The following is a 25640-nucleotide window of genomic DNA, read 5'->3' as shown; positions in this document are numbered from 1 at the left end:
CGACGTCGGCCAGAATGCAGATGTCAAATTCGCCCTAACAGCCTCAGATGCCTGAATTGTTACAATCAATACCACACCAGAAATGACCGGTGTGGAAATGGAAGCATCAATAAGGCGCCATGCTCTGTGCCGTCATTGCCGTGATAAACTGGCTCGGGGCGAATCAATTCTGGGAGCAAAACAAGACGTTTATGTCCAATCAAGACTGATTCAAAGCGGCGCCCCGTCTGTGAGGCGGAGCAATGGTTCAGCGTTCTGTGCTGGAACAACAACAGCGAAACCTAATCATGATCAGAGTCTGCTTCAGTCACGGCGAGCTGAACACAACACGTTACGCACGACAGCTTCACCTGCAGCCACAGCACACGCCGGAGAGCAGAGAACACGCGTCGCTTAACAAAGCAGACGTGACGTCCGCTCGTCTCTCAGGTCCGGTTCTTCTCTGGGATCAGACTCAGGATGAACCCATCAGTCAGCTGGAGGCCCTCATAGCTGAATATATATATATGAATATATATATTCATATATATATATATATATATATATATGAATATATATATTCATATATATATATATATATATATATATATATATATATATATTAATATATTCATATATATATATATATATATATATATATATATTAATATATATATATATATATATATTAATATATATATATATATGCATATATATATATATGCATATATATATATATGCATATATATATATATATATATATGCATATATATATATATATATGAATATATATATATATATATGAATATATATATATATATGAATATATATATATATATGAATATATATATATATATATATGAATATATATATATATATGAATATATATATATATATGAATATATATATGAATATATATATATATGAATATATATGAATATATATATATATGAATATATATATATATATATGAATATATATATATATATATATATATATATATATATGTATGAATATATATATATATATATATATATGAATATATATATATATATATATGAATATATATGAATATATATATATATATATATGAATATATATGAATATATATATATATATATATATGAATATATATATATATATATATATATATATATATATTCAAGATGATGTCACAGGTTGTGGTCCACACGGGCGGAGTCTCTGTCATGGAACACTTTGAAGCAGCTCATTGACCGATAAAGTCTGACAGTTACGACTTTATATGTGATAGGAACTATTGTTACGTCCAATGTTGCTCTGGGGACATATTTAGCCCGTGCCGGTGTTGCCAACTTTCTCGCTAAATCTGGTGACTTTCCAACCCCTCATGGCGACTTTTTTTCTAGCAACTTGTTCTGGTGTTGTTGGAGTTTGCTGGTGTTTTGACTCTGACGTTAAAGCACGTACGTTCTGCACCGTCGTGAACGAGAAATCACCAAACCTTAAAACACAGCACAGTCTTACAAACTCTTGTCCAATGGAATTAGCAGCATTAGCTCCAAAAGTTGCTAAATCTAGTGAGAAAGTCTCCAAGTGGTCAACACCGACGGTTTGTCCCTTCAGGCCTCCTTCCAAAGCCCCTCCCCCAAAATGATCATCATGAAGGTAAACAATGAACATGGCTGCTATCAACACTCACAGCTGTTCAGCTCTCAGCTTGTGGGAGATGAACAGTGAGTGCAGGTAGTTAACCCGCCCAATCATTACATTCGTTCTGAATGGACGGGCTAATTACAGGCCTGCGACCGCCACAGATTCTTTCTATGTTTCCTCGGTTCATGACTCACTGATTGCTGTCAGGATGGAAGGATGCCTTTAATCCGTGAGCTACGAATCTCACCACATTTGCTACCTTTGCCTCAGCTTCTCGTTCTGGTTTTTATTCAAAGTGGTCACCTGGAGCCGGCAGCGACTCTGGAGCCGCTGCTGTTGAAGGTGACGTGTGTGGCGTTGGTGGTGAAGCGGGTCAGGATGCCGTCCGGCTCGCCGTCGGGAAACGTGTGGATCTGCACCGTGTTGTTGGAGCTCGCCGTCACCAGCTTGCCGTTCTGTGGAGGGAAGGACACGTCTCAATCCTCCAGCGACCGCGGATTCATTTCAACAAAGGTCTCGGTGGAACGTGAATCAAACATCCTGAAAGATCCCAAAACAAGCAGCAGACAGGTGGTGACCAACCTTGAGTGCGAGAGAGTACGCCTTCTCCCCCACGGTGATGAACTTTGGATCGTCGTCGTCCAGACCCTCCCATATACGAACATCTCCATCATTCCCGCAGGTTACAATGAACCTGAAAATTTGAATATTGTGAAGCAGAAATATGTCAAACCAATTATTTCATCTTCCTCAGAAGATAAAGATTTAAAGGTGAAGTGTTCGGGACGTCTCCGGTGTGCCAAGCGTGTGGGAGAACTTCTGCGTCTGACGTGAACACAGGAGTGTGCTTATCTAAAGCCAGCGTTTGGTTTGTCCCTTCTGGGCTACTGTAGAAACGTGGCGGACTCCGTGAAGAGGCCCCGCTCCGTATATGTACTGGTAGGTATAAACGGCTCGTGAGGTAACACAAACACAACAATACTTATTTGCAGGTGATTATACACTAAAGAAAACATACTTATACTCAATAACTGAATGCCACACACTGTTCCTTTAAATCAGCTCACTAGTCTGCATCAGGAGGACTGAGAGCTCTTTCTATCATCGCTGTGCTGCAGTGTTTTCACACACAGCGCTGCTTCAAGAAGTCTCGTCACACTTGGAAGTTGCAGATTTAAAAGACGTACAGTATACCTAAAGTACAGTATACCTAAAGTACAGTATACATAAAGTACAGTATACATAAAGTACAGTATACATAAAGTACAGCATACCTAAAGTACAGCATACATAAAGTACAGCATACATAAAGTACAGTACACATAAAGTACAGTATACATAGAGTACAGCATACATAGAGTACAGCATACATAGAGTGCAGTATACATAGAGTACAGTATACATAGCTAGAGTACAGTATACATAGAGTACAGTATACATAGCTAGAGTACAGTATACATAGAGTACAGTATACATAGAGTACAGTATACATAGAGTACTGTTGGGAATGTAGAGGGGCGTGTTTGGGTTATCAGCATTTAAGAAACTGAATTCTTGACATCAATAGAATTATTAATGTGAGTAACAATTATTAATGATTATTAATAATAACGGGGCACCACCCTGTAAACAGGGACTAATAACCAAACGATAAACTAAGTCTCATAATTAGTGGCCACTCGTAATGTCAATAGTCGGGTGCGACTACACATTCGAAGTGACAGTGAAGGGTTAAGTTCGTACACAAGGCTACTACATACAGATCTTATTACACAAATATGCACAAGTAATCACAAACGACTGCTCTTTAAAATATAACAGAATTTATTAAATCGAAATAATAAGTGATCAGATCAAATAATATCACAACCAACAACGCTGTCATACAATTTTATGTGCCTAATATCTAAACAAATGAATAAAATGGGTGATGATGTATGTAATACAAGTATGTGTGTGTGTGTGTGTGTGTGGGTCTGTGTGTGGAAAGGAAGGTGAGTCCTAACAGCTATCGCTAAAGACTACAAAGATGGCGGCGTCGAGTGACGCAGACAAACAGGGAGGGGCCTTAAAGCGTTATAGCTAAAACCTTCCACCAGATGGCGGAGTCGAGTGACTTAGACCAAATGGCGAATGGAGAGGGGGGGGTCAGCTATATGTGTTGCGTGTGTCGGCGCACACGTGTGTTGGAACAATAGGTGAGAGTTTCACCCACAATCCGGAGCTCTATGTGTGTGCAAGTTACGGAAAACAAGAGGAATAAAAGGGGCAGAGAGAGGAATCAGAGTTTCTGTGTGCGATGTCGCGTCGTAGTGAAAATGAGGATCGCCGAGCGTATCTCACACAAGTTGCCGTTGTCGCTTCGCGAACTGACGACACTTATGCCCGATAGTCGCGTTTCCACACTTCACTCACAGAATCGACTCGAGGAAAGAGAGCAAGAACAAAGATGAAATCAAATAATCCCAAAAGCAACAGTCAAACAGGAAACGCACAGTACGACGGACCTCGGAGCTCCGTCGACGATTGCGTAATCTCTCAGCAAAACGAAAACAATTACTTTAACACGACAAAACACGGGAATAATAATATATAAATGAATGGCCTGAATTAAACTTAAGTTCATTTAAGCTAAACTACGCCCAGACACCGTGACTCTTACTATGAGATGCTTCGTGGCAAGGTTGTAGAGTGTTTGTCGATGAATGGTTTTTCCTCCTCCAGAAGGAAAAGAAAAGCGTGAGGCTGCTGTGGTTTCGGCTGCTGGTTCGGCCCGGCTCGCTGCAGAGAGGAGGGCCTGTGGTTTTCCAACGTCGGCTGAGACACGTGTCGGTTCGTATCTCTCGGTAATGGTCGGTGAAGGAAGATTGTTTGGTCTTCCTAGTACCGTGGCGTGTACACGAAGGGGGGGGAGCGGCGCGTGGAAGAGAGGATGCTTTCCGCGGGCCAAGGCCTTAACTCAGAATAGACGTGGTTCTTTTTCGTCCAGCGAAAGAGCACGTGCGTGCTGAGATGAGTGGGGGTTGAGGTCGATCGGGTCCTCTGGTGATTCTTCTTGAGCCTAGACGGGAGTCCAGAGCGAAGAGAGCGATTTTGGCTGCGTTGCCGCTTATAAGCGTGTCTCTGCGCACAGCGGGAGACGGCTTGTCGGCCAATGAAAGGTCCACCTCCGCGGTGGACCGAAGGTGGAGGTGTGGTCATCTCCAGGGGGCAAGGATCAGACCCCAGGTCATTTGTGAGGAGGGGAGGCCCATGTGAGGGACTCAACCAGCCAGGAGGTGGCGCCAGAACCCCAACATCCCCCCTTTGGTCTGAAGAGCGGGATGCTGGTCACGGTCTTTAGAGCAAACCAAGGGCTGGCACTTACATCCATGTGCAGGGGAAAAACTGTCCATATATTCCTGAGAACCTGAAGAGGTTAGACAGTCCAAGTATTCCTGGGATCAAAAGCAGTGGTTAACAGGCAGTGTTCAATGTTCAAAGTTCAGAGTTCAGAGTTCACTGGTGTCTGGTTGCTAACGAAGGTGGCATCTGGGCAGATGGCTTTAACTACTTTTTCCCTACATCTACTATCATACACAATTCAAATCATAGGTGAGCAAAACATTATTCCCAAATAATTCAATCGCTAATATGATGTTGTGATACTTCAAGCATTGCGGTATAGTGTCAAAGAATGTAACAACCCAAATAAAACAAAAACAAAACACAAAGGATAAAAAGAAAAGAGGTAGAAAGAAGGGAAGCAGAGGAGGGATACAGTGGTTACTGATTCTACTCCTAGACAGGACTGGAAACCGTCAGCGGAGCGGTCGCCGGGTGGCTAACACGTGGAGCTCCGTATAGGAGGGAATCCAGTCTGTTCTGTAGCTTCTGGATGTATTTATACATAATATGTGCGACGATTGCTGTGATTATCCAGCCACTAAGAAGGAGTCCCAAGGCTAGCATGCTGAGGTTGTTTGCCTGATAGGGGTTGGACCTAATCAAATGGTTAAACAATGTGGTAGTGAGTCCAGTGGGTTTGAGGCTGAACTGGACCAATTTCGTCCCTTCTGTTAGAAGCTGCTGTTGAATGTTATCATCAATGGTGAGGTTGTGACCCTTGAAGGCATCCATAATCTCAATCTCTACATTGTGTGTGTCTGGGTTGAGGTAATGGAGGACGATGTCATTGATGTGCAGTGTGGCTCCTTGTGGAACTGTCAAAAAGAATGTCTGATTTGGTAAAGTTAGCTTAGTGGCGGTGTCGTGGCGATCGTAGGATACGAGGACTTCGGTGGCGGGGGTGCTAACCAGCCATTTGTTGCCTGCTCGTTCTACTCTTGTCTCCGTACCATCATCCTTGACGGACAGACTACCTCGGCACCTCTGTTCAGGGGACTCGGCTCTCAAGCCGCAGAGGTAGCCTGTTACGTCTCTAACGAAAGGGTTGCTCGGGCAGACCCAGTGGATGTCTTTAGTTTTTGTACACATGCCTAGGTTGGGGATGAGGTAGAGGGAGAGATCGTCATCATGGTAAGCAAGGATTGGCGGTGTTGTGAGGTGTACATGTGTATCACCTTTCCAGAATCCGACATTCAAAACAGACTTCATTCGATACACATTTTGTCTCTCTATGATTGGTAGATTCAGAATGAATCCTATTTCTAGGTTCTTTGGATCTACCGAAATCGGGATGGCGCTGCCAAGACTATAAGCTAGATGTACCTGTGATGGTTGCACAACAGTAGTGGTCGCAGATCTAAGGATTTTGTCAACAAGGTCCAAAGGGACCAGATAGGGTGGGATTTTCCCACTGGTCAAGCTATTGACCGATGAGCTGATTTCTCTGATGAGATCCTGCATTAAATCTCGTACTACTCGTACATAGGTTATGTCTTCTTGGACTACTTCGGAGAGAGTAGCTAAGGCATGCAAGGTGTTATTGAGGAGAGCAGAATGTAAGTTTACAGTGACGATGGTTCCCTGAAGGGTTTTACCCAGGCCCTGTAACTGTGCTTGTTGGAGTTGGATTCGCTGTTGGATCTCTGGCATTTCTTTGTCAAGTTCGCCCATGTGTCTTTGGAGCGCGCTCAGGCTAATGGAGTTGGCGGCCGAGAGGCCGATGGAGAAAAGGGACCCAATGGCCGATGCTGCGACGAGCAGACCGCCGAGGAATCTCTTAGGTCGGTGCTTACCGCTAAGATCCTCCTCAGTGACCAAGAACTTGTGTAATTGGTCGAGGATGTGAGCGGTCGTCTGCTTGGCCCGGTCGACTGTGTCGTGGGCTTGGACTCCGCTCAACCTTCCTTCGGTCAGCCGTGGGGGCAATCGGATATGCTTACGGTACACGTCCCAGGGGTCTAGTCGTACATAGACTCTCTGGGTGTAGAGGCCGCAACGGGTAATTAGGAGTCCGGGTGTCCCTTGTAGGACGATCCCAGTCGGTGGGCCTGGTTCCACCATTTCTAGCGCTTGGGTGAGTTGTAGACCGAAGAGTATGCCGAGGATCCAAGGGAGCCCCATCTGTGAACACACCAGAATCTAATTACTGTGGGGATAATGTATTCTATGTTATAGGTTAGTGCATGCCGACGGGGTGAGTTGGGGCATGCAGTTAATTCCTATCTCTACTGGGGGGAGATGGCCGTAGCCTCTCCTTGGAGTGAACCCGGTTTGTAGGGTTTGATCTGGTTCGCATGGACCCATTTGTATGCCGGTGGCTGTTTGGTCTTAGGGACCCGGATCCGATATGCTACCGGTGAGAGTTTTCCTACGATTTCGAAGGGGCCTGTCCAGCGAGGTAGGAATTTCTTTGAGATTCCCACTGGGCTGGTGAATCTAAAGTAGAAAACCTTGTCGCCCACCTGGTATTCGTGGTGCGATGCCTTCCTATCGTAGTAGGCCTTAGAGCCTTTTGCACTGTCTTCCAAGTTCTCTTGGGCCCACGCAAACGTATCTCGGAGGTGCTCACGCAAGTCTGAGACGTACTGATGTGTAGTGTAGGCTGTCGCGACGCTGACATCCTCGGGGTGGTACAGGAGGTGAAGCGGGAGAGTCATCTCCCTTCCCGTCATCATTTCAAAGGGTGTGACCCCCGTGGAACGGTGCGGGGTGGACCTAATGGCCATCAGTACCAAGGGGAGTTTCACGTCCCAGTCTCTGCCACTGCTGTTAACATACTTCTTGAGCATGCTGACAATGGTGCGGTTGGCCCGTTCGACCTGACCGGAGGACTGGGGGTGGTACGAAATGTGGAATTTGGATTCAATTCCCAAGAGATCGTACACGCTAGTCATGACGTGGGAGGTGAAATGGGTACCTTGGTCTGAATCGATGGAGAGGGGTAAACCCCAACGGCTGAACACGTGGTTCAGAAGTAGGACTGCAGTCGTCATAGCCGTGTCATTGGGTGCTGGGAGGCATTCCACCCATTTAGTGAACGCGCATGTGACGGTGAGGAGGTATTTGTTACCTCTCGAGGACTTAGGGACTGGACCGACCCAGTCGATTTGGAGGTTGGACCATGGGAATGTGACCCCCCTTGCTTGAAGTGGGGCACGACTGATGGGGCGGGATGGCTGGAACTGGCAACAGACCAGACATCCCCGTACGTAGGACTTAGTGTCCCGCATCATGGACGGCCAATAAGCGACTTGCTTGAGGGTGTTGAGAGTTGCCTTGTAGCCCCGGTGTCCTCCTGTTAAGGAGTCGTGAGCATGGGTCAACATCACCCCCCTATGGTCAGTTGGGACGACCCAACGGGACGGGCCCTGACCCTCGTAGGAGTAGACCAACAGACCCTGGTCTATCTTCAGGTGTGACTGGACGGACTTAAGGTCTTTCAGTTCTCGTGAGTCTAACGGTGGCGGTGCCACCTGTTGTGACGGAAGGTTCAGTATCTGGTTTCGAATGCTTTGAATAGCCGGGTCTCGTTCCTGCATCGTGACCAAGTCTGTGTCGCCTGGTTTGCGTCCCAGGTGCAAAGTCTGGAGGCACGACTGCGGATTCTCTGCTTTCTCTTTGGTTTGCCGCCGAGTGATCGCATTCACTGCATACGTTTGGGGGCTTGGGAGCCAGCTTTCCTGGAACTCCCAAGGCGTGCCTTGTTCAGCCCCCAATTTGGCGAGGCGGTCCGCCTCATCGTTCCCGTCCCTATCAGGGCCAGAGGTTTGGGAATGACCCTTTACCTTCTTCCAGTAAATTGTCATCCCCTGGGTTGTCACCAGCTGATCGCATGTGAGGAAGAGCTCTGAATGTTTGACCTCTTTGTTTCGAGCATTTTTCATGCCGTTCGCCTTCCACGTAGGGAAGTGAGAGATGAAACTGTGGCGAGCATAATTCGAGTCTGAGCAGATCACCAGCTGTACAACCGCTTGCCTAGTGGCCTGTTGGAGTGCGATGAGTGCTGCTGCAATCTCTGCGTATTGGCTCGACTTTGAGCCGAGTTGGTAGCAGGGTGGCTCGTTCGTTTCGAAGCCCACCCATTTGATACCGACTCCAGCTCGGATCTGGCTCTCGTGATGGAATGAGCAGCCGTCCACATAGACCTTCGGGAGGCCTTGGCAGATGTTCTCATCGTAGTAATGATGGTTGGATGGAAGCGATGGGGTTGTGATGATTGAAGATTGGGAGCTCGGCTGTTCTTCACAGTCGCAGTGTTGGCACTGCGCAAGACCCTGGCCCAGAGCCATCTTGTGGTTCTGGGCGTACTTAATCTCAACATCATAGCCTTGCAACGCCATCATCCAGGATGCGATACGACTGTTAGAGACTCGACCCTCTCTCAGTCGCTGACTGTTCAAGAATACGACCGGTTGGTGGCAAGTCTCGATGATGACTTTCTGACCTCCGATGTAGCTACGGAAATGTTCCACAGCCCAAACGGTGGCAAGAAGGGCCTTTTCGCAGTCGGAGAACTTAATCTCAACGGTGCTTAAAGGTCGGCTGGCGTAGGCAACGACCCGCTGGTCGGTGTCATATTTCTGTGCCAAAGCAGCGCTAAGGCACTGGGAAGAGAAGCTGGCCTCAAGATGGAACTCTTTGTCTTTGTCTGGGTAGGCCAGACAGGGGGCGGAGCAGAGCTTTTCCTTCAGTTGGTGGAAGGATTGCTCTTGGGGTCCCCCCCATTCGAAAAGGCTATCTTTGCGCAGAAGCTCCGTGAGGGGTCTGGCTATTTCTGCGTAGTCCTCCATGAACTGCCGTGAATAGTTGCAGACACCCAGGAAGCTCCTGAGTTCCGACACGTTTGTCGGAGCTTTGATGTTTCGGATGGCTTGTATCCTCTCTGCCAGAGGTTCAATGCCATCTGCGCCCACCGTGAGCCCCACGTACTTGACCTTAGTACGGCACCACTGGCCTTTGGTGATAGCCAGTTTAGCTCCTGCGGCGGCGAGCTGGCCGAGAACATGGCGGATCTCAGCCAGGTGTTCCTCAAAGGTCCGACTCCTCATGAGGATGTCGTCCACGTATATGAGGTTTCCGCGAGCGGCGGCGTCGGCCATCGCTTTGTGGAGGAAGATGTTGAACTCTGAGGGCGAGTTAGAGTACCCAAACGGGCAGCGGTTCCAAGTGTACTGGCGATTGCCAAAGGAAAAAGCAAGCTTGTATTGGTCGACTGGGTCGACTCTCATGGTCCAGAACCCATTGGCTATGTCCACCGTTGAGAAGAAACAGGCCTCTTTTACCTTTGCCAGTTCTTGATCCAGGTGGATCATTGGCCAACGGGAGAGGGGAACCTGCTTGTTCAGTGGGCGGTAGTCGATGGTAAGACGCCATTTTCCAGTTGGCTTCAGCACTGGCCAGATGGGCGAGTTGTACGTTGAGTTGCACTCCCTAATGATTTGCTTTTCCAGCAATTTGTCAAGGATCTCTTGAATCGAGTCATAGGCGGCCAATGGGATTCTGTACTGACGTACAAAGGTTGGTTGGGCCTGTGGGTCGGTAGGGATGCGAACTGTATGGAGGTCGGTGACTCCGCAGTCGTGGGAGTCTTTTGAAAAGATCTCCTGAAACTCGCGGAACAAGTGTCGAAGTGCGTCTCTCTGAGTTTCTGTTATCAGAGCGTCCGACTTCGCGAGCTGTTGCTCCATCTCTGCCTCAAAGCCAGGGTACGGTTCGTTGGTCGGTGAATCCGCACCCGTGACTGCGGAGGTCGAATCTCCTGGTAGAGTAGTGAGGGTGTACACTATCATGTCGCCGTCAGTACTCAGGGAAGCGTCGTGGATTGCTTCGCTCTGTAGCATTTCATGACGGACGATGGTGATCATTTTGGTCGGAAAGGTATAAAGAAGGCCATTCAGTTCATCCTCTCTAGCTAGGGATGGGGGCAGCTCCCCTATGACAGGGACTGTGAGTTCAAAGTCGTGGAAGGACTGGTCAACCAGTATCCCCAATGGTTGTCCTCCCGTCACCTGGATCGGTGAGTGGGTCAGATTCTGAACCAGTATGTAGGCTGAACGATTGTTCACCTCAAGCAGGGGCATACCACAGACTGTCAAGTTCAGTTCCCAAAAGCGGGGCAGAGGTTGGAAGAATGCCTGTTCGCTAGGCAGCGTCTGTCCCTTAAGGATGACGAGGCGTATGGACACTCCGGCAGTGCGGGCGGGCACTGTCATGCCAGTTTCACTGGCGACTTGACACGCCTGGGGGATAGTTTGCCCCGATACCATATGTTCGGGTTCAGTGGCGAGGGGGTAACGCTCAGCGCTACCTTGAGACCACAGAACTTGGTGGACTGTGTCCAATACGGCGCCAAGTCTTACTAGCAGGTCTGCGCCGACAAAGAACGGGGGATGGAGTCTAGGGACCACACTGATCAGGTGCGTCACCTGTTTACCTCCAATCCGTACGTGGAGGGCACACACCCCGATGGCTTTGAGCATCGTTTGCGGTGATTCAGCTGACAGAAGCCGGTGGCTTCGCTGAACGAAGACTGGCGGTGGATTTTGTTGGCAAAGAGTGTTGAACACGTCTTGGCTGACAGCTGATTTCTCAGACCACAGGGCTAGGAGAGCCTCTGGATTCATGATGCCATTGAGGTGTACGCCTTCAGTCAAGCGGGGGGCGTACAATGCTGACGTGGGGTTTTCCAACGAGCAAAGGAAAGACTGGTGATCACGGGGCAGGTTCTCATGGTTTGGCTGCGACGGTCCCAGGTCCGCAGGCGGAGCGGGCTGAGCCGACTCAGGGGGAGTCTCTGGCAGGCACGGGGGCGTCTGCAACTCGTTATCATGAATGACGGCGACTTGTCCGTCTGGAACTGACGTGTCACCAGTAAGGTTCAGGGGCCTAGGTGTGTCTACCTGTGCCCAAATGTGTCCCTGATGACAATCAATGAGCGGGGCCAATCGGTCCAAGAGGTCCTGGCCAAGGAGTAAGGGTTCGGTGTCTAGGATGCAGACATGAATGGGATGCTTGATAGTCATTCCCTGAAAAGCGATGTCAACCCAGACACGTTTGGTGATGGGCGACTTATCTTGGGTGTAGCTGGTGATGCTGACCGCGCACGTTTCGCTTTGCAGCGTTGTGCCCCGGGAATGCATTGCTTCAGTTACCATCAAGAAGGTAGCGGTACACATGAGGCTGATTTCTGACCCGGAATCGAGTAGAGCAAGAGTGTTATGGCCTCCCAGTGTGACTGAGATGTATATACGACGGGCCCTGCCTTTGCGGACAAGGTCACCCAAGAAGGTCATGGAACGGGGAGGTGCGAAGTCGGGAGTGGCCGTTTCCGGGAGTGTGCTGATGTCTCTTCCCCAACCTACAAAGTAGACTTTGGCGGCAGAGGAAGAAGTCTCTAGGCTTAGTCAGGTGGGCGGCAAGTTGGGATCGGGTTTCCCTGGCGGGGTTGATGGTTTCCCGGGGGGCGTCGCCTTCCCCAACTGCTTGACTGCCTCTTGCACATACTTACGGATTAGGCTCTCCAGCTCAGGCGTTTCAGCTTCCTTTGCAGGGAAGTTGCGAGCCCGTCCGTTGTACCTACCTGGTTGTGGAGGGTTGCGTTCAACCCTCCGTGGTGGATGCGATGTGGGTTGCTGCCGTGGCCTTACCTGGTTGTGACCTTGGGGGTGTCTCTCACCCCCCTGGTTGCGTTGGTCCTCCGACCGCCATGGTCGTTGGTTTCTCAAGGGTGGCCGAGAGTCTCTGGCCCAAGGCCTTTCATTGCCTTCCAACGCTAGGTCAGAGTCTCCGGACTGTTGGATGCCCAGGACTCTGGCAGTGTCTTCATGCTTCTTCAGAGGCCGTGCGCGTGTCTCCCATGCCAGTTGTGCATATTTCCTGATCTCCGGCATTGTGAGGTTACTTGTTCTGCAATGCATGGTAACATCGTACCTCACACCGTCGTGGAGGTTGTGCAGGAATAAGGACTTAAAGGCATGGTCCTCTTCTAGACCAGGGGCGTTACGTCCCTGGAAGTACGCGGATCTCAACCGCCTGAAGTAATCTCTTGGGGCCTCTAGCCTTCCTTGAGAGATCGCAAAGGCGCCGAGAGTGGCTGAAGCGGGATCAGGGTACAAGGAGTACTCCTCCCTAAGAGCCTGACAGAGGCTCGAGTAGCGGTCGCGGATACCTGGCTGGAGTGTCTCCATGAAAACATGGACTCCTCTAGCCGTGGTCTTCCAGATTAGCTTTAGCTTTTCGCGCGATGAGGGGCGCGAGATGTCAAGGAGGCAGCGGTCGATCTCCCGTAGATAGTCGTCGATGCTCGACTCTCTGCTACCGGGATCGAAACGTTCTACATCTTTGGCAAGAGACTCAATCTGCCGGGTACGCAGGCCCTGCGCGCCGATGGGGCCTGGGCCGTCCGAGTCGTCTGAGTCTACTAATTCACCTCGAGGGGAATCAGGGCGACTATTCCCCCTCCTTGGGGGAGAGGGGGAGCGGTTTCGTCGCGACCTTGAACTAGGTGGAGGGTATTGGTCTTCCCCCCTAGTGGGTGGCGAGACCGTTCGACTGAAATGCAGGGTGGTCCGACTCGGGCCGAATGAGGCACCACTGTCCAAGGGTTGCGAGGACCGAGGGGCACTGTAGCTGTCCAAAGTGACGTGGTGAGCGGCTAGGTTGGGTGGCACAGTACTTACCTGGGTTAGGGGTGTCTGTCCCTGTGTGGTACTGTGAAGCACTTTCATTCTGTCGTTAGCCTCTAGGGTAGCGTTGAGCTCTGTGTGGATCTCCTTGAGATCCACTCGCAGGGTCTCATTTTCTTCCTGAAGCGCACGATAGTCGGTTTCTCCCTGCCTAACCCCAATCTGAATCTCACCCAAGGCGCTGCGCAGTCTGTCGCATTCCTCGCGGTGTGCGACAGCTTGTAGCTGCATTTTCTGATGGTAGGTGAGGAAGATTGATCCAACCACGTCTTGAATCATGCGTTTTGGTTTATCTGGATGGTTTCCATACGCCATTAGCTCCACTAATTGCTTCTGACACGTGGCTGTGTCGTATGTACCAAAATACTCTCTCTCAGGTAGCGTGAACTTGAGGAGATCGGCCACCGCATCTCGTAATACGGCGTCATCTAGAGCTACAGCTCCAGAAGCGGAGTCTTTGTTGTCGCTCATTCTCTTTTTAATAAGCGCGACTCCTAGTGGTTATTGATTCCCTACTGTTAGTAAGAAACTGTTAGCGTTTACGGTTAATGCAGGAGCACAGTGAAATGTCTAGTTCTGTGACTTACAAATTTCTACTGTACTACTCTGAGATATCACTACTGCTTGGCAACCAAAGGTACAAAATGCTAACGTGGCTTAGCACTTTTGGCCTATGACAGCTGTGTGTAACTTCTTTGAGGGGTTTAAGAAAACAAAGTATTGGTATTACAAAAACAAACGATCAAACCTACTACACAGCTGACTGTTAGTTTAGGAAATGAAACGAGTAATTGAACCTGAAAGGAAAACGAAATAAGAATTTCGGAAAAATTTAAATTCAATTAAAATTAAGATTAAAATCAAAAATTAAATTACGATAAGGAAAAATTTTGAATATCAAAGGTCTACCTATTTTGGAAAATAAGGTGCAGAAATTTGGATCATTCAAAACAAAGGAAAAAAATTAATTTTTCGAAAAAAATTAATTTTGGAAAATTAATTATTCAAAAATAATTATGGATTATTATGCATATATACTGTAATAAGACTGGAATAACGTATCCTCACACGGGGCACCATATGTTGGGAATGTAGAGGGGCGTGTTTGGGTTATCAGCATTTAAGAAACTGAATTCTTGACATCAATAGAATTATTAATGTGAGTAACAATTATTAATGATTATTAATAATAACGGGGCACCACCCTGTAAACAGGGACTAATAACCAAACGATAAACTAAGTCTCATAATTAGTGGCCACTCGTAATGTCAATAGTCGGGTGCGACTACACATTCGAAGTGACAGTGAAGGGTTAAGTTCGTACACAAGGCTACTACATACAGATCTTATTACACAAATATGCACAAGTAATCACAAACGACTGCTCTTTAAAATATAACAGAATTTATTAAATCGAAATAATAAGTGATCAGATCAAATAATATCACAACCAACAACGCTGTCATACAATTTTATGTGCCTAATATCTAAACAAATGAATAAAATGGGTGATGATGTATGTAATACAAGTATGTGTGTGTGTGTGTGTGGGTCTGTGTGTGGAAAGGAAGGTGAGTCCTAACAGCTATCGCTAAAGACTACAAAGATGGCGGCGTCGAGTGACGCAGACAAACAGGGAGGGGCCTTAAAGCGTTATAGCTAAAACCTTCCACCAGATGGCGGAGTCGAGTGACTTAGACCAAATGGCGAATGGAGAGGGGGGGGTCAGCTATATGTGTTGCGTGTGTCGGCGCACACGTGTGTTGGAACAATAGGTGAGAGTTTCACCCACAATCCGGAGCTCTATGTGTGTGCAAGTTACGGAAAACAAGAGGAATAAAAGGGGCAGAGAGAGGAATCAGAGTTTCTGTGTGCGATGTCGCGTCGTAGTGAAAATGAGGATCGCCGAGCGTATCTCACACAAGTTGCCGTTGTCGCTTCGCGAACTGACGACACTTATGCCCGATAGTCGCGTTTCCACACTTCACTCACAGAATCGACTCGAGGAAAGAGAGCAAGAACAAAGATGAAATCAAATAATCCCAAAAGCAACAGTCAAACAGGAAACGCACAGTACGACGGACCTCGGAGCTCCGTCGACGATTGCGTAATCTCTCAGCAAAACGAAAACAATTACTTTAACACGACAAAACACGGGAATAATAATATATAAATGAATGGCCTGAATTAAACTTAAGTTCATTTAAGCTAAACTACGCCCAGACACCGTGACTCTTACTATGAGATGCTTCGTGGCAAGGTTGTAGAGTGTTTGTCGATGAATGGTTTTTCCTCCTCCAGAAGGAAAAGAAAAGCGTGAGGCTGCTGTGGTTTCGGCTGCTGGTTCGGCCCGGCTCGCTGCAGAGAGGAGGGCCTGTGGTTTTCCAACGTCGGCTGAGACACGTGTCGGTTCGTATCTCTCGGTAATGGTCGGTGAAGGAAGATTGTTTGGTCTTCCTAGTACCGTGGCGTGTACACGAAGGGGGGGGAGCGGCGCGTGGAAGAGAGGATGCTTTCCGCGGGCCAAGGCCTTAACTCAGAATAGACGTGGTTCTTTTTCGTCCAGCGAAAGAGCACGTGCGTGCTGAGATGAGTGGGGGTTGAGGTCGATCGGGTCCTCTGGTGATTCTTCTTGAGCCTAGACGGGAGTCCAGAGCGAAGAGAGCGATTTTGGCTGCGTTGCCGCTTATAAGCGTGTCTCTGCGCACAGCGGGAGACGGCTTGTCGGCCAATGAAAGGTCCACCTCCGCGGTGGACCGAAGGTGGAGGTGTGGTCATCTCCAGGGGGCAAGGATCAGACCCCAGGTCATTTGTGAGGAGGGGAGGCCCATGTGAGGGACTCAACCAGCCAGGAGGTGGCGCCAGAACCCCAACAGTACAGTATACATAAAGTACAGCATACATAAAGTACAGCATACATAAAGTACAGCATACATAAAGTACAGCATACATAAAGTACAGCATACATAAAGTACAGCATACATGAAGTACAGTACACATAAAGTACAGTACACAGAGTACAGCATACATAGAGTACAGTATACATAGAGTACAGTATACATAGAGTACAGTATACATAGCTAGAGTACAGTATACATAGAGTACAGTATACATAGAGTACAGTATACATAGAGTACAGTATACATAAAGTACAGCATACATAAAGTACAGCATACATAAAGTACAGCATACATAAAGTACAGTATACATAAAGTACAGCATACATGAAGTACAGTACACATAAAGTACAGTACACAGAGTACAGCATACATAGAGTACAGTATACATAGCTAGAGTACAGTATACATAGCTAGAGTACAGTATACATAGAGTACAGTATACATAGTCAGAGTTCAAAGTTGAGTGTACAATAGTCCTGTAGAAGTAAATAAAAGACTACGATTGTATTTGTTTTTGTTGTTGTATGGACTCGTGTCTGGAAATAAAGTTGAATATTTGAATATATATCAGGACATCCAGAAAGACGCGTTCCAGCAATCAGCTACCATTAACAGTTCAATAAATTAAGACAATATAAAAGAGACTGAACTTACTTCCCGGAGTCATCGAAGCAGACCTCGGTGTGTCCCTCCGAGTGGCCGTAGCGCATCGGCTTCCTCTCACAAGGCATTTTAACTCAACCTCCGGACTGACGAGCAGAAGAAGAAACCGAGGAATAAATAAGAAGACGTCCTCTCAGGAGTTGTCTCGCGAGTTGTGACTCGAGCAGATAGTTCGTTAGTTTGACAACTTACTCGCTGACTCCACTGACTCGAGATCCGACCCTCTTCTTCCTGAATCTCCCGCGCTGCGTTGAAAACAAGGACGCGCAGCGTCACCACTCCCGCCATATGTACGTCATGACGCAAGCGGCGTAACCCCGCCTACGTTTGAGAAAAAGCTGATGTAGCAAAGAGGCAATACACTCAGAGCTTTCAGCAAAGTAAAAGTATCAATGCTGCTGTGTAAAAATGCTCTGTTACAAGTAAAGACAAATCTTACTTTAGTAAAAGTACAAAAGTATCAAATATACTTTAAGTACCAAAAGGAAAAGTACATCATTTTGCAGAATGGCCCATTTCAAAATAGTATATTTTAAATGACTGGATTATGATTATTGATGTGTTTAATGTTGCAGCTGGTAAAGGTGGAGCTAGTTTTAATTATATTTGTTCATTTATATTTTTGTAATAATAATCTCGAAGTACAATATTTCCCTCAAAAATGAAGTCAACAATCACAATTTTAAGTTTTAATAATTGTTTTTCATACTTTGTATCATACCATGTGTTTATTCATTGTCTTGACTTTTAATATATATTTTTTTACATTTTATTGTTGGAATTTCTAGTCGAGCAAAATTATATTTATAATACAAATAAAAATAATACATTTTAATTGTATGGCGCTTTAAAAGGTACTCAAAGGCACTTTACATGGTAAACACAGAAACAATAACAGCAATGATAATAACAAGAGAAATGACCGAACAGTAAGAAACAAAACAAAAACATACATATAGCTTCACAATTTATTGTTAGCAATTTTTGTTTTTACTTCTTTGTTTGCACCGTGTTGTGTATTTGTGTCATGCATGCACACACAAGTGAAAAGCCGATATGCACTTAAGACACCCACACACAAAAAACCTTCATTCAGCCAAACTTAACTTCATATTTATACAAGTAACAAATTTCAAATCAAAGATCTTTCTGACTAGTTTATTCTACAGCTGGATAATCTCACATTTATGTCTGACGCAGCAGAAAACTGTTTTATACGGTTGTTTTAATCATCTTTATTCTTTATTATATTATATTAATCTTATAAGTAATACAGATATTGAATGAAAAGTTAGACTCTTAAATATATATATTGAGAGCAGCTGCTAAATATTTGATTACTATCTTATTTGGGTGAAAAATGTATTTCTCAGCATCTTGTATTTCAGAACACTTTTTCACTTTGCAAACACAAAAATGAGACAGAAACAAATGTTCACCCACTAATACCTTTAATTATGGATCAATACAAGCGTCTATCGATGCTCATCTTAGCTGCCAGAGACCACCTGCCACCCGTCTGTTTGAGCGGCGTCTCGGGGGAGAATTTGATTCGTGCAACAGGAAGTGCTCTGTCAGTGAAATACAACAGAATCAGAGGGTGAACATGTGCAACATGCTGGAACTAGTGTTTTAGATTACACATACCTGTACATTTCTTTTCTCAGATTTGGATATCGAATGTATTCTGAATCTAATGTTACACAATAGAACGCTGGTTCTGCAGCTGCAGAAAGATGATGCTGGCTATAACCGGGTGGTACAAGACAACATTAATATTTCATGCATGTGGTTCAGGAAAATCAATGGATGTGGCTCCTGAACTCCTGTCCGTCGACTGAGCGCTGACATGCAGACAGTCAAAGATAGACTTTGTCTGTGGCTTCACATCTGACAGAAGTTCATCAGCTGTCAGAGCGGTTTACCTCCAGTGATTCAGTGTTGGCCTGCAATTAAGAAACAAATAAAAGCAAAATGGAAGCAACGGAGGCTCAAATATAACCTGACTTTTAGAGAATCCAGCAATCATTCATTACTTACACCTCTGCCTCTCCTACCGTGACAAATAATTGAGCCTTCAGGTCAGCTGATGTTGATCATCATTGCCATAAAAATACTCATAATATAGTAAATATTCGTAATTGTTTGACAGTCTGAAAGTAGAGTGGTCATAATCTTGAAGCTTAAAATTTGTCTCACTTTTGTCCAACGTTACACTCGTCTGAAAGCAAGTAGCCCACAGCAACGAACAAACCTCTGATTCACTGTATTGATACACGGATGTCACTTTACACTTATACAAATATATACACACACACACACACATATATATATATATATATATATATATATATATATATATATATATATATATATATATATAGAGAGAGAGAGAGAGAGAGAGAGAGAGAACATTTTGTAATCGGTAAAGGTAAGAAAGCAAATGGAGCCAGTGCAGTAGAAAATGTGTTTTTACATTTATTTATAGAATATTTACACCTATTTTTACACTACTCATGTACTTAACGCTCCTGTCTATTCTTTACTTTTTATTTATCCAGCTATGCATATATAGATATATACATTGTTTACATTTGAGTTTAAATATTTACATTTTTTAAATGAATGTTGACCTGTTTTTTTGCTTTATTCGGTATTTTATACTATTATATTACATTTCATCCCTACATTTCAACTCGTTCTGCTTAAATTGTACTCTCGTGATTTTTTCTTTTTTGTAAATATTGGTATTTGGATGCAGTTTTGGAGGGAGCTTAAGAACTTAAGAGTTTCATTGTAATTGTTGTTGTTTATTTTATATTTCTATATCTAAACGTAAACCGTATATGACAGAGAACTTTGGTGAATAGGAGAACACATCATGGAAAAACAGAACAAAAGACCAGCCAATTTACTCAAGCACGTATACAAGTAAAACCACTATGACAAAATACTGACAAAAAAACATTTGGGGCCTGAAAACCAAATGGCCTTGTGATGATTATTCCATGCCCTGTTCTGTATTCATACAAGTCACTTGCCCTGAGCAGTTTTTTCTTTACACTGCTGGTTGAAGAGAGGCTGAATGACATGAATCTGTTGAAAAAAATAATCTGCATTCCATCCCATTTATGAAGCGGAAATAGTCTTCTTCATGTCCTTATCTCTCCATTTGCTCTGCTGAAGCGCTGGCATTTAGAGGTGTCCTTTTGCAGACAGCGGGATGAATTGTTTTCAGAGCGATACTTCAAAAGCAGCATTTTCCGTCCCATTAGCCTGTCTGACTACAAAAGCCCACAGCTGCAGCGTGAGCGGCCACGGATGGATGAGCACGACTTGAGCTGCACCATTGAATCGGTCCTGAGGTGACAAAAAAAACCTGAGACACAGTCATACGACGGGGGCAGTGTAAAAGGCATTTATTGTTATTTTGTGTATCAGTGTGACGAATACAATATAAGCCTCGAGGGGGGAAACAAAGGCATTCAAATACTTAAAGTACGGTGGCCCTGAGAGTTCAAAAGAAGAAGAAAATGTCTTCACATACAGCATTTAGAAAAAACAACTGAAATGAAAAACACTTTGTAAATTTACAGTGAAATTCTAACGCTAACCGACTGTATTGTGCTTATACTTTATCGTTGTGAAAGCAATGCATTCTGGGAGTCGTAACGCTTGTTCTCATGATCCTGACGGTTTCTTTTCACAGTCTATTACTGCTTGCTGCTAACAAGTTATTGTACATTTTGATTACAGTAAGTTACTGTGTTTCTCGGATACAGTAGAGATACTGTAAATTGTATGCTGCCGGTTAAAATACTGTATTTTTAAAAGTTTATAAGTAAGTTTATAAGTTGCTGTATTCTTTTAAGAGTATTTTAAATTGTACAGTCAATTACTAGCAAAATTGCTGCCAGTAATTTACTGTTTTTTTCCATAAAACGTTTGAGTCAATTACAGAAACACTGCAAGTCACAGAGAACACAACGGAGATTCGTTTAAAAAACATTTGAATTCACTGAATCGTAATAAACTAATGCTGTTTGTAGCATGATCCAGATTTGAATTGACATGCTAGTAATCAGCAGAACGGTATAGATTTACAGCAAATATCTGACATTTGGAAAAAATATTCTGTTGTGTGACTTGCAGGTTTTTCCATATTTGGTTGCATTTTTGCAGCGTTTTGGCTTCCTAAATGATACACACTCATTTCTATTTGCATGTGTTTTTCTTCCAGTGGCAGTGCGTCGAGCTCTCAGGGCCACCGCATCTCCAACATGTAAACAGTTTTTTGCAACAACAGTACTTGTGAAAGCTAAAGAGGCACAACTGATGTTGCAATATCCATCCAGAGAGGAGCTTTCAGCTAAGAAGCAGCAGCTGAGTCCAGGCAAGTGCAGTTGTGCTGCCATCTTGTGACTGGCGAGATGAAAACTGTCCCGTTGAAGCTCACGTTTGTGTTTGTTCAGAAGAGCTGTTGGGACAGTACCGGTATTTGAACCGTTTTTTGTCACCATGTCTTTCTCCCACTCATATCTGTTAACAACAGAGTCCTTGTTCCCGTCCTCTGTTCTTCAGTTTGCCCCACACAACTGACCCTCGAGGAGGTAAATGTGGTTCGCAACCTCTTCACACAAAGACGTTGGAGGGAGATGTGGTTTGGAATTTTGTGATTTGTTAAACAGGTCAACAGGATTTATATGTTGCCAACAGTCACGCTGTGCCACTTCCCCCCAACAAGAGTCTTAAAATAATGCAGAATTAATTATGTTTGGATATTAGATGCTGTTAAGAGTCCTTCTACCTCAGACATTTGACAGCACTGATTGTGTGCAAGACAAAGTCAACAGCAAAACATCACATCTTTTATTATACTATGGCGCATGCATAGAAATAGAAGAGGAGTAGAACGCACAGTAAACTGTTTCCGTGATCATTTGAATGTTTGGCTCATTTTCTGTAACCAGTGCAGCATTAAAGCACGGTGCGATCGGCATCTGCTTGTCAAATGCTGCTGATTACAGAAAGAACAGCCGCACACAGTTGTCACTCATCTGTTGATATCAATGTGCTTTGGTATGCTGTGAGAGTGTGGATGAAGCGTTAAGTTGTTCAATTTGACTCATTTACTCTCTACGCTTCGTTACCATGGGACTCGATCCCGCAACCTCAGATCCACCGACGCCAACCTCCTTACCCCCCCCCCCCCCTACTCTGACCAAGCATCGGACCTGGTGGGACAGGGCCTTCTCTATTGCCCCCTCCCTCTGGACCTCCCTCCCCCAACACCTCAGACATTCTCCGTCACTTAAAACTCATCTATTTAAATCTGCTTATAACCTGTGAAGCTAGTTATGTATGTTTTTTTTGTTTCTGTTTTTACCACGTAAAGTGCCTTTGAGTACATTTTGAAGCGCTATACAAATAAAATGTATTGTTATTATTACTATTATTCCACTGCTCATTTTAGTCGTTACTAAAACTTCAACTCAGTATTTATTTACACAAGTTAACCCGCTACAACGGTGGCTCTGATCATCCTGCTATGTGGGGATGTCTGTCCTACTCCTGTTTTATTTATATCAGTGCACGACAGGAGGTTCCGTCTCAGCCATTGAAATCAGAAAAGGTGCAGTTCCTCTAGTGGCCTCTAGAGATCATAGATGCCCACATGATTTCCAACAGATTGACTTGGAGTCAAAGGGGGGAAATGCTCCAACATCAGAAGTCAATATTCCACAAATAAAGTGAGGGTTAAAGTTGAATGTCTTTGTGAGAATCTTTACTCCATTAAGGATATTAAGGCAAGTGTTTTGGAGAATGTTTGCTTCATTACAGGTTTCTCAGCGTATCTTGACTCGTCTCCAGACGCTGTCAAGATCCAAGGTTTCAAGCCCTTCCTTCACAAACCCTTCAAGAAGACACATTACGTCCATGTGTTCCCACAGTATATGGATCTGCTTGAAGATCAAGATCAACAAAGACCTTAAAGAACTCTCCAGTTCTGCACCTTTTAGACCTCAAAGATCTGCAACAGCGAAGCTACTTGAAATTCAAACGGCCTCTTGGCCAAGAGATCCTGCCTTTGTTTGTCCCATCTTTGCCCCTCCACGGTATGAGGCCTGCTTTGGACATGTCACACAGCGCAGGCCCCATCACACTTGATGTGGTACTGTTGGAGGTAGTCCCTGAGCTGAGGCGGCAGCAGCAGGTTGTCTATGCCCTGGTAGGTGGTGCGGCTACAGATCACAACCCTGCAGAGGTGCTGGAGGGTGAAAGGGAAGGGCCTTGATAGCGGCCGGGAGAGGAGGGGCTCAAAGAAGAGGCAGGTGGCCGGGTCGCTGTAGTGCCTCAGCAGTCCTGTCACGCTGGGGTCCCGGTACATGCACGGGTCGCGCACGTCAAAGCTGAAACGCTTGTCGTTCTGCTCGATGCGTGCGTGCAGGGAGCGGCTGTAGCGACGGAAGCTGACCGAGAACAGGAACTCATCCTGGGCAGAGTCCCGGAGCAGGAACGTGCCCTCCGGTTTGCCCTCCAGCAGCTCCTCCGCCTCGAAGCGGTTCAACACACCCCAGTAACAGGGGCTGTTGTTGATCTGGAGGAGATCCGGGACCAGGATGTAGTCGGTGTGGCCACAGCTGCCCTCTGCTCCCCCGTGAGGACAAGAAGGGTCCCAGTCCTCCAGACTAGTGCCTCCAGGCCCAGGAGAGCAGCAGATGTCCTCCCAGGAGAGAGGGGTCTGTGGCGGGGAGGTAGAAGAGGATGAGACATTGGGTTTGAGGGGAGCCTCCATGTCCTTGAGGGCACTTGGGTGGCTGGCGTTATTTTTTACAAGGTGCCAACATCGGGCCAGTTCGGATTTGGGCGAGAAGGGACACTTGTCCTGCATGAGCTCTGAGACGTGGATCTTGCGTTTGGACCAGAAGAGCACCGAGAAGGGTCGCGAGGAGCCGGATGGAAGGTGGTGATGATGATGGTGGTGATGATGGTGAGAGCGCAGAGGAAAACACTGGCCCACAGCATCCTGAAACTTCTGCCGCAGAGAGCGTCGGGACAAGGCCTTCCGACACACCACATCAATGTCTGCGGACGTCAATGCGTCGCCGAGAGCGCAGCAGCTACACTTTCTCTCTCTGCGCCGCCTCGGACAGGATGTCGACCGCACGCCCAGCTCCTCCGTCCCCTCCGCCTCCAGCCCTCCGGGACTCGACCCGTTGCGAGAGCTCCGGGAGCGTTTCTTCCGCCGCCAAACATAACTGTCTGCACTCCAACTGCGGAGGCCAGATTTGGGTCGCGTGTCCGAGCCTCGTGGCTTCTTCTCTGACATGGCTGCCTCCTCTTCCTACTCTGTGGCACATTCAATAAAACAGACGCCTGAGTCATAACAAGATTACAGGAGCATGACTCATATCATCAACACATTATTGAGTCTATTATCAAAAGGTTGTAAAGTTGTGCATAAGGGAGGTAAGAGAAACAGACACACAAACATGAAGCCCCATTGATAAAAGGACTTTATACCTTTGTTTTACTCACCACAAAGAGTTCTGTGGTACCAGAAAATATCATTGCAAACTCTTTTCTTGTGCCAGAGGGGTCCATTTTGTAACGGTTACTCATTAGAAACATGTGAGTAAGTACCTCGAGATGATATCTAAAATACATATTTTTGGGAGCCACATTTTTTTCATCTGGTGCAGAACCATCTGGCTCATGTAGAGATTTTGTCTGATCGTTTCAGTGGCGAGAAATTAAATTATCATTGCAGAGTCAGAAACGGCCACAAAAATGTATCAGTTCCCGTATAAAAACCCAGAGAAATTGTCGGTTAGAAACATCTAACAAGGGAGCAGACTTCTCACGCTTCATTCAGAGATGGTTCAGGAGGAAAGTGTTGTTCAAATGTTTACAAAGCTATTGTTTTAACAGTCTGTTATAACTGTACATAGCAGCAGTTTGCAGAGATGGTCTCTTACAATACAAAGTCTGTGAGCAGCAGAAGGTTTAACATCTCACACCGGTCATTTTCATCTTTCACTGTTATGAACTCTTTGAAGATTAATGCAGGAGATTATCTTACCTTCCAAACAGTGTCAGACATCCACATCAATGTTACGACCAGTTGTTCACTGCACATGAGCGGACATGTGTGACCTGCCTGCAGCCTGCAGCCTGCTCCAGCTCCAACAGACGGCAGACTGTTCCGCTTCCTATATAATTATGCTGCCGAATCCCCGAGGGGGCAGCCGCTTCCTCTCGTCCTCTCTGGGTCTGAATGAATGAAGGGAGGAAAGGCGATGGGGGAGGGTTTAATGCGGGTTAATGGCAGTGAGACATCCTCTTCTCTCTCCTACATCTCCTTTACACGTTCATTGACAGATTCTACAT

The 25640-nt window shown here is 45.9% G+C and overlaps 2 protein-coding genes across 4 annotated transcripts in view; both read right to left on the bottom strand.

Annotated features, from left to right (window-relative positions):
* The window catches only part of wdhd1 (WD repeat and HMG-box DNA binding protein 1), a 32765-nt gene extending 15272 nt beyond the window's left edge, over positions 1-17493 (bottom strand). For 2 of the 3 annotated variants that reach the window (XM_079283911.1, XM_079283913.1), the window contains exons 1-3: positions 17241-17484; positions 2197-2308; positions 1918-2069 (exon numbers count right to left, since the gene is read on the bottom strand). In XM_079283911.1, the coding sequence (XP_079140037.1) occupies positions 1918-2069; positions 2197-2308; positions 17241-17317 (341 nt within the window). In that variant the 5' untranslated portion in view covers positions 17318-17484. Of the gene's footprint in view, positions 1-1917; positions 2070-2196; positions 2309-17240 lie in introns of all 3 variants that reach the window. The other variant, XM_079283912.1, reaches the window with a different exon arrangement.
* A 5895-nt stretch (positions 17494-23388) lies between these two features.
* socs4 (suppressor of cytokine signaling 4) lies at positions 23389-24579 on the bottom strand (the record flags this gene model as incomplete). The annotated part of the gene is made up of 1 exon (XM_079290715.1): positions 23389-24579. One exon carries the CDS (start codon positions 24577-24579, stop codon positions 23389-23391), a length of 1191 nt encoding a protein of 396 aa, XP_079146841.1.
* Between the last annotated feature and the right edge of the window lie 1061 nt (positions 24580-25640).

The sequence above is a fragment of the Melanostigma gelatinosum genome (genome assembly GCF_949748355.1).
Source record: "Melanostigma gelatinosum genome assembly, chromosome: 2".
NCBI lineage: Eukaryota > Metazoa > Chordata > Actinopteri > Perciformes > Zoarcidae > Melanostigma > Melanostigma gelatinosum.
Note: the sequence above shows the minus strand (reverse complement) of the source record. Positions and strands in the feature narration are given on the sequence as shown.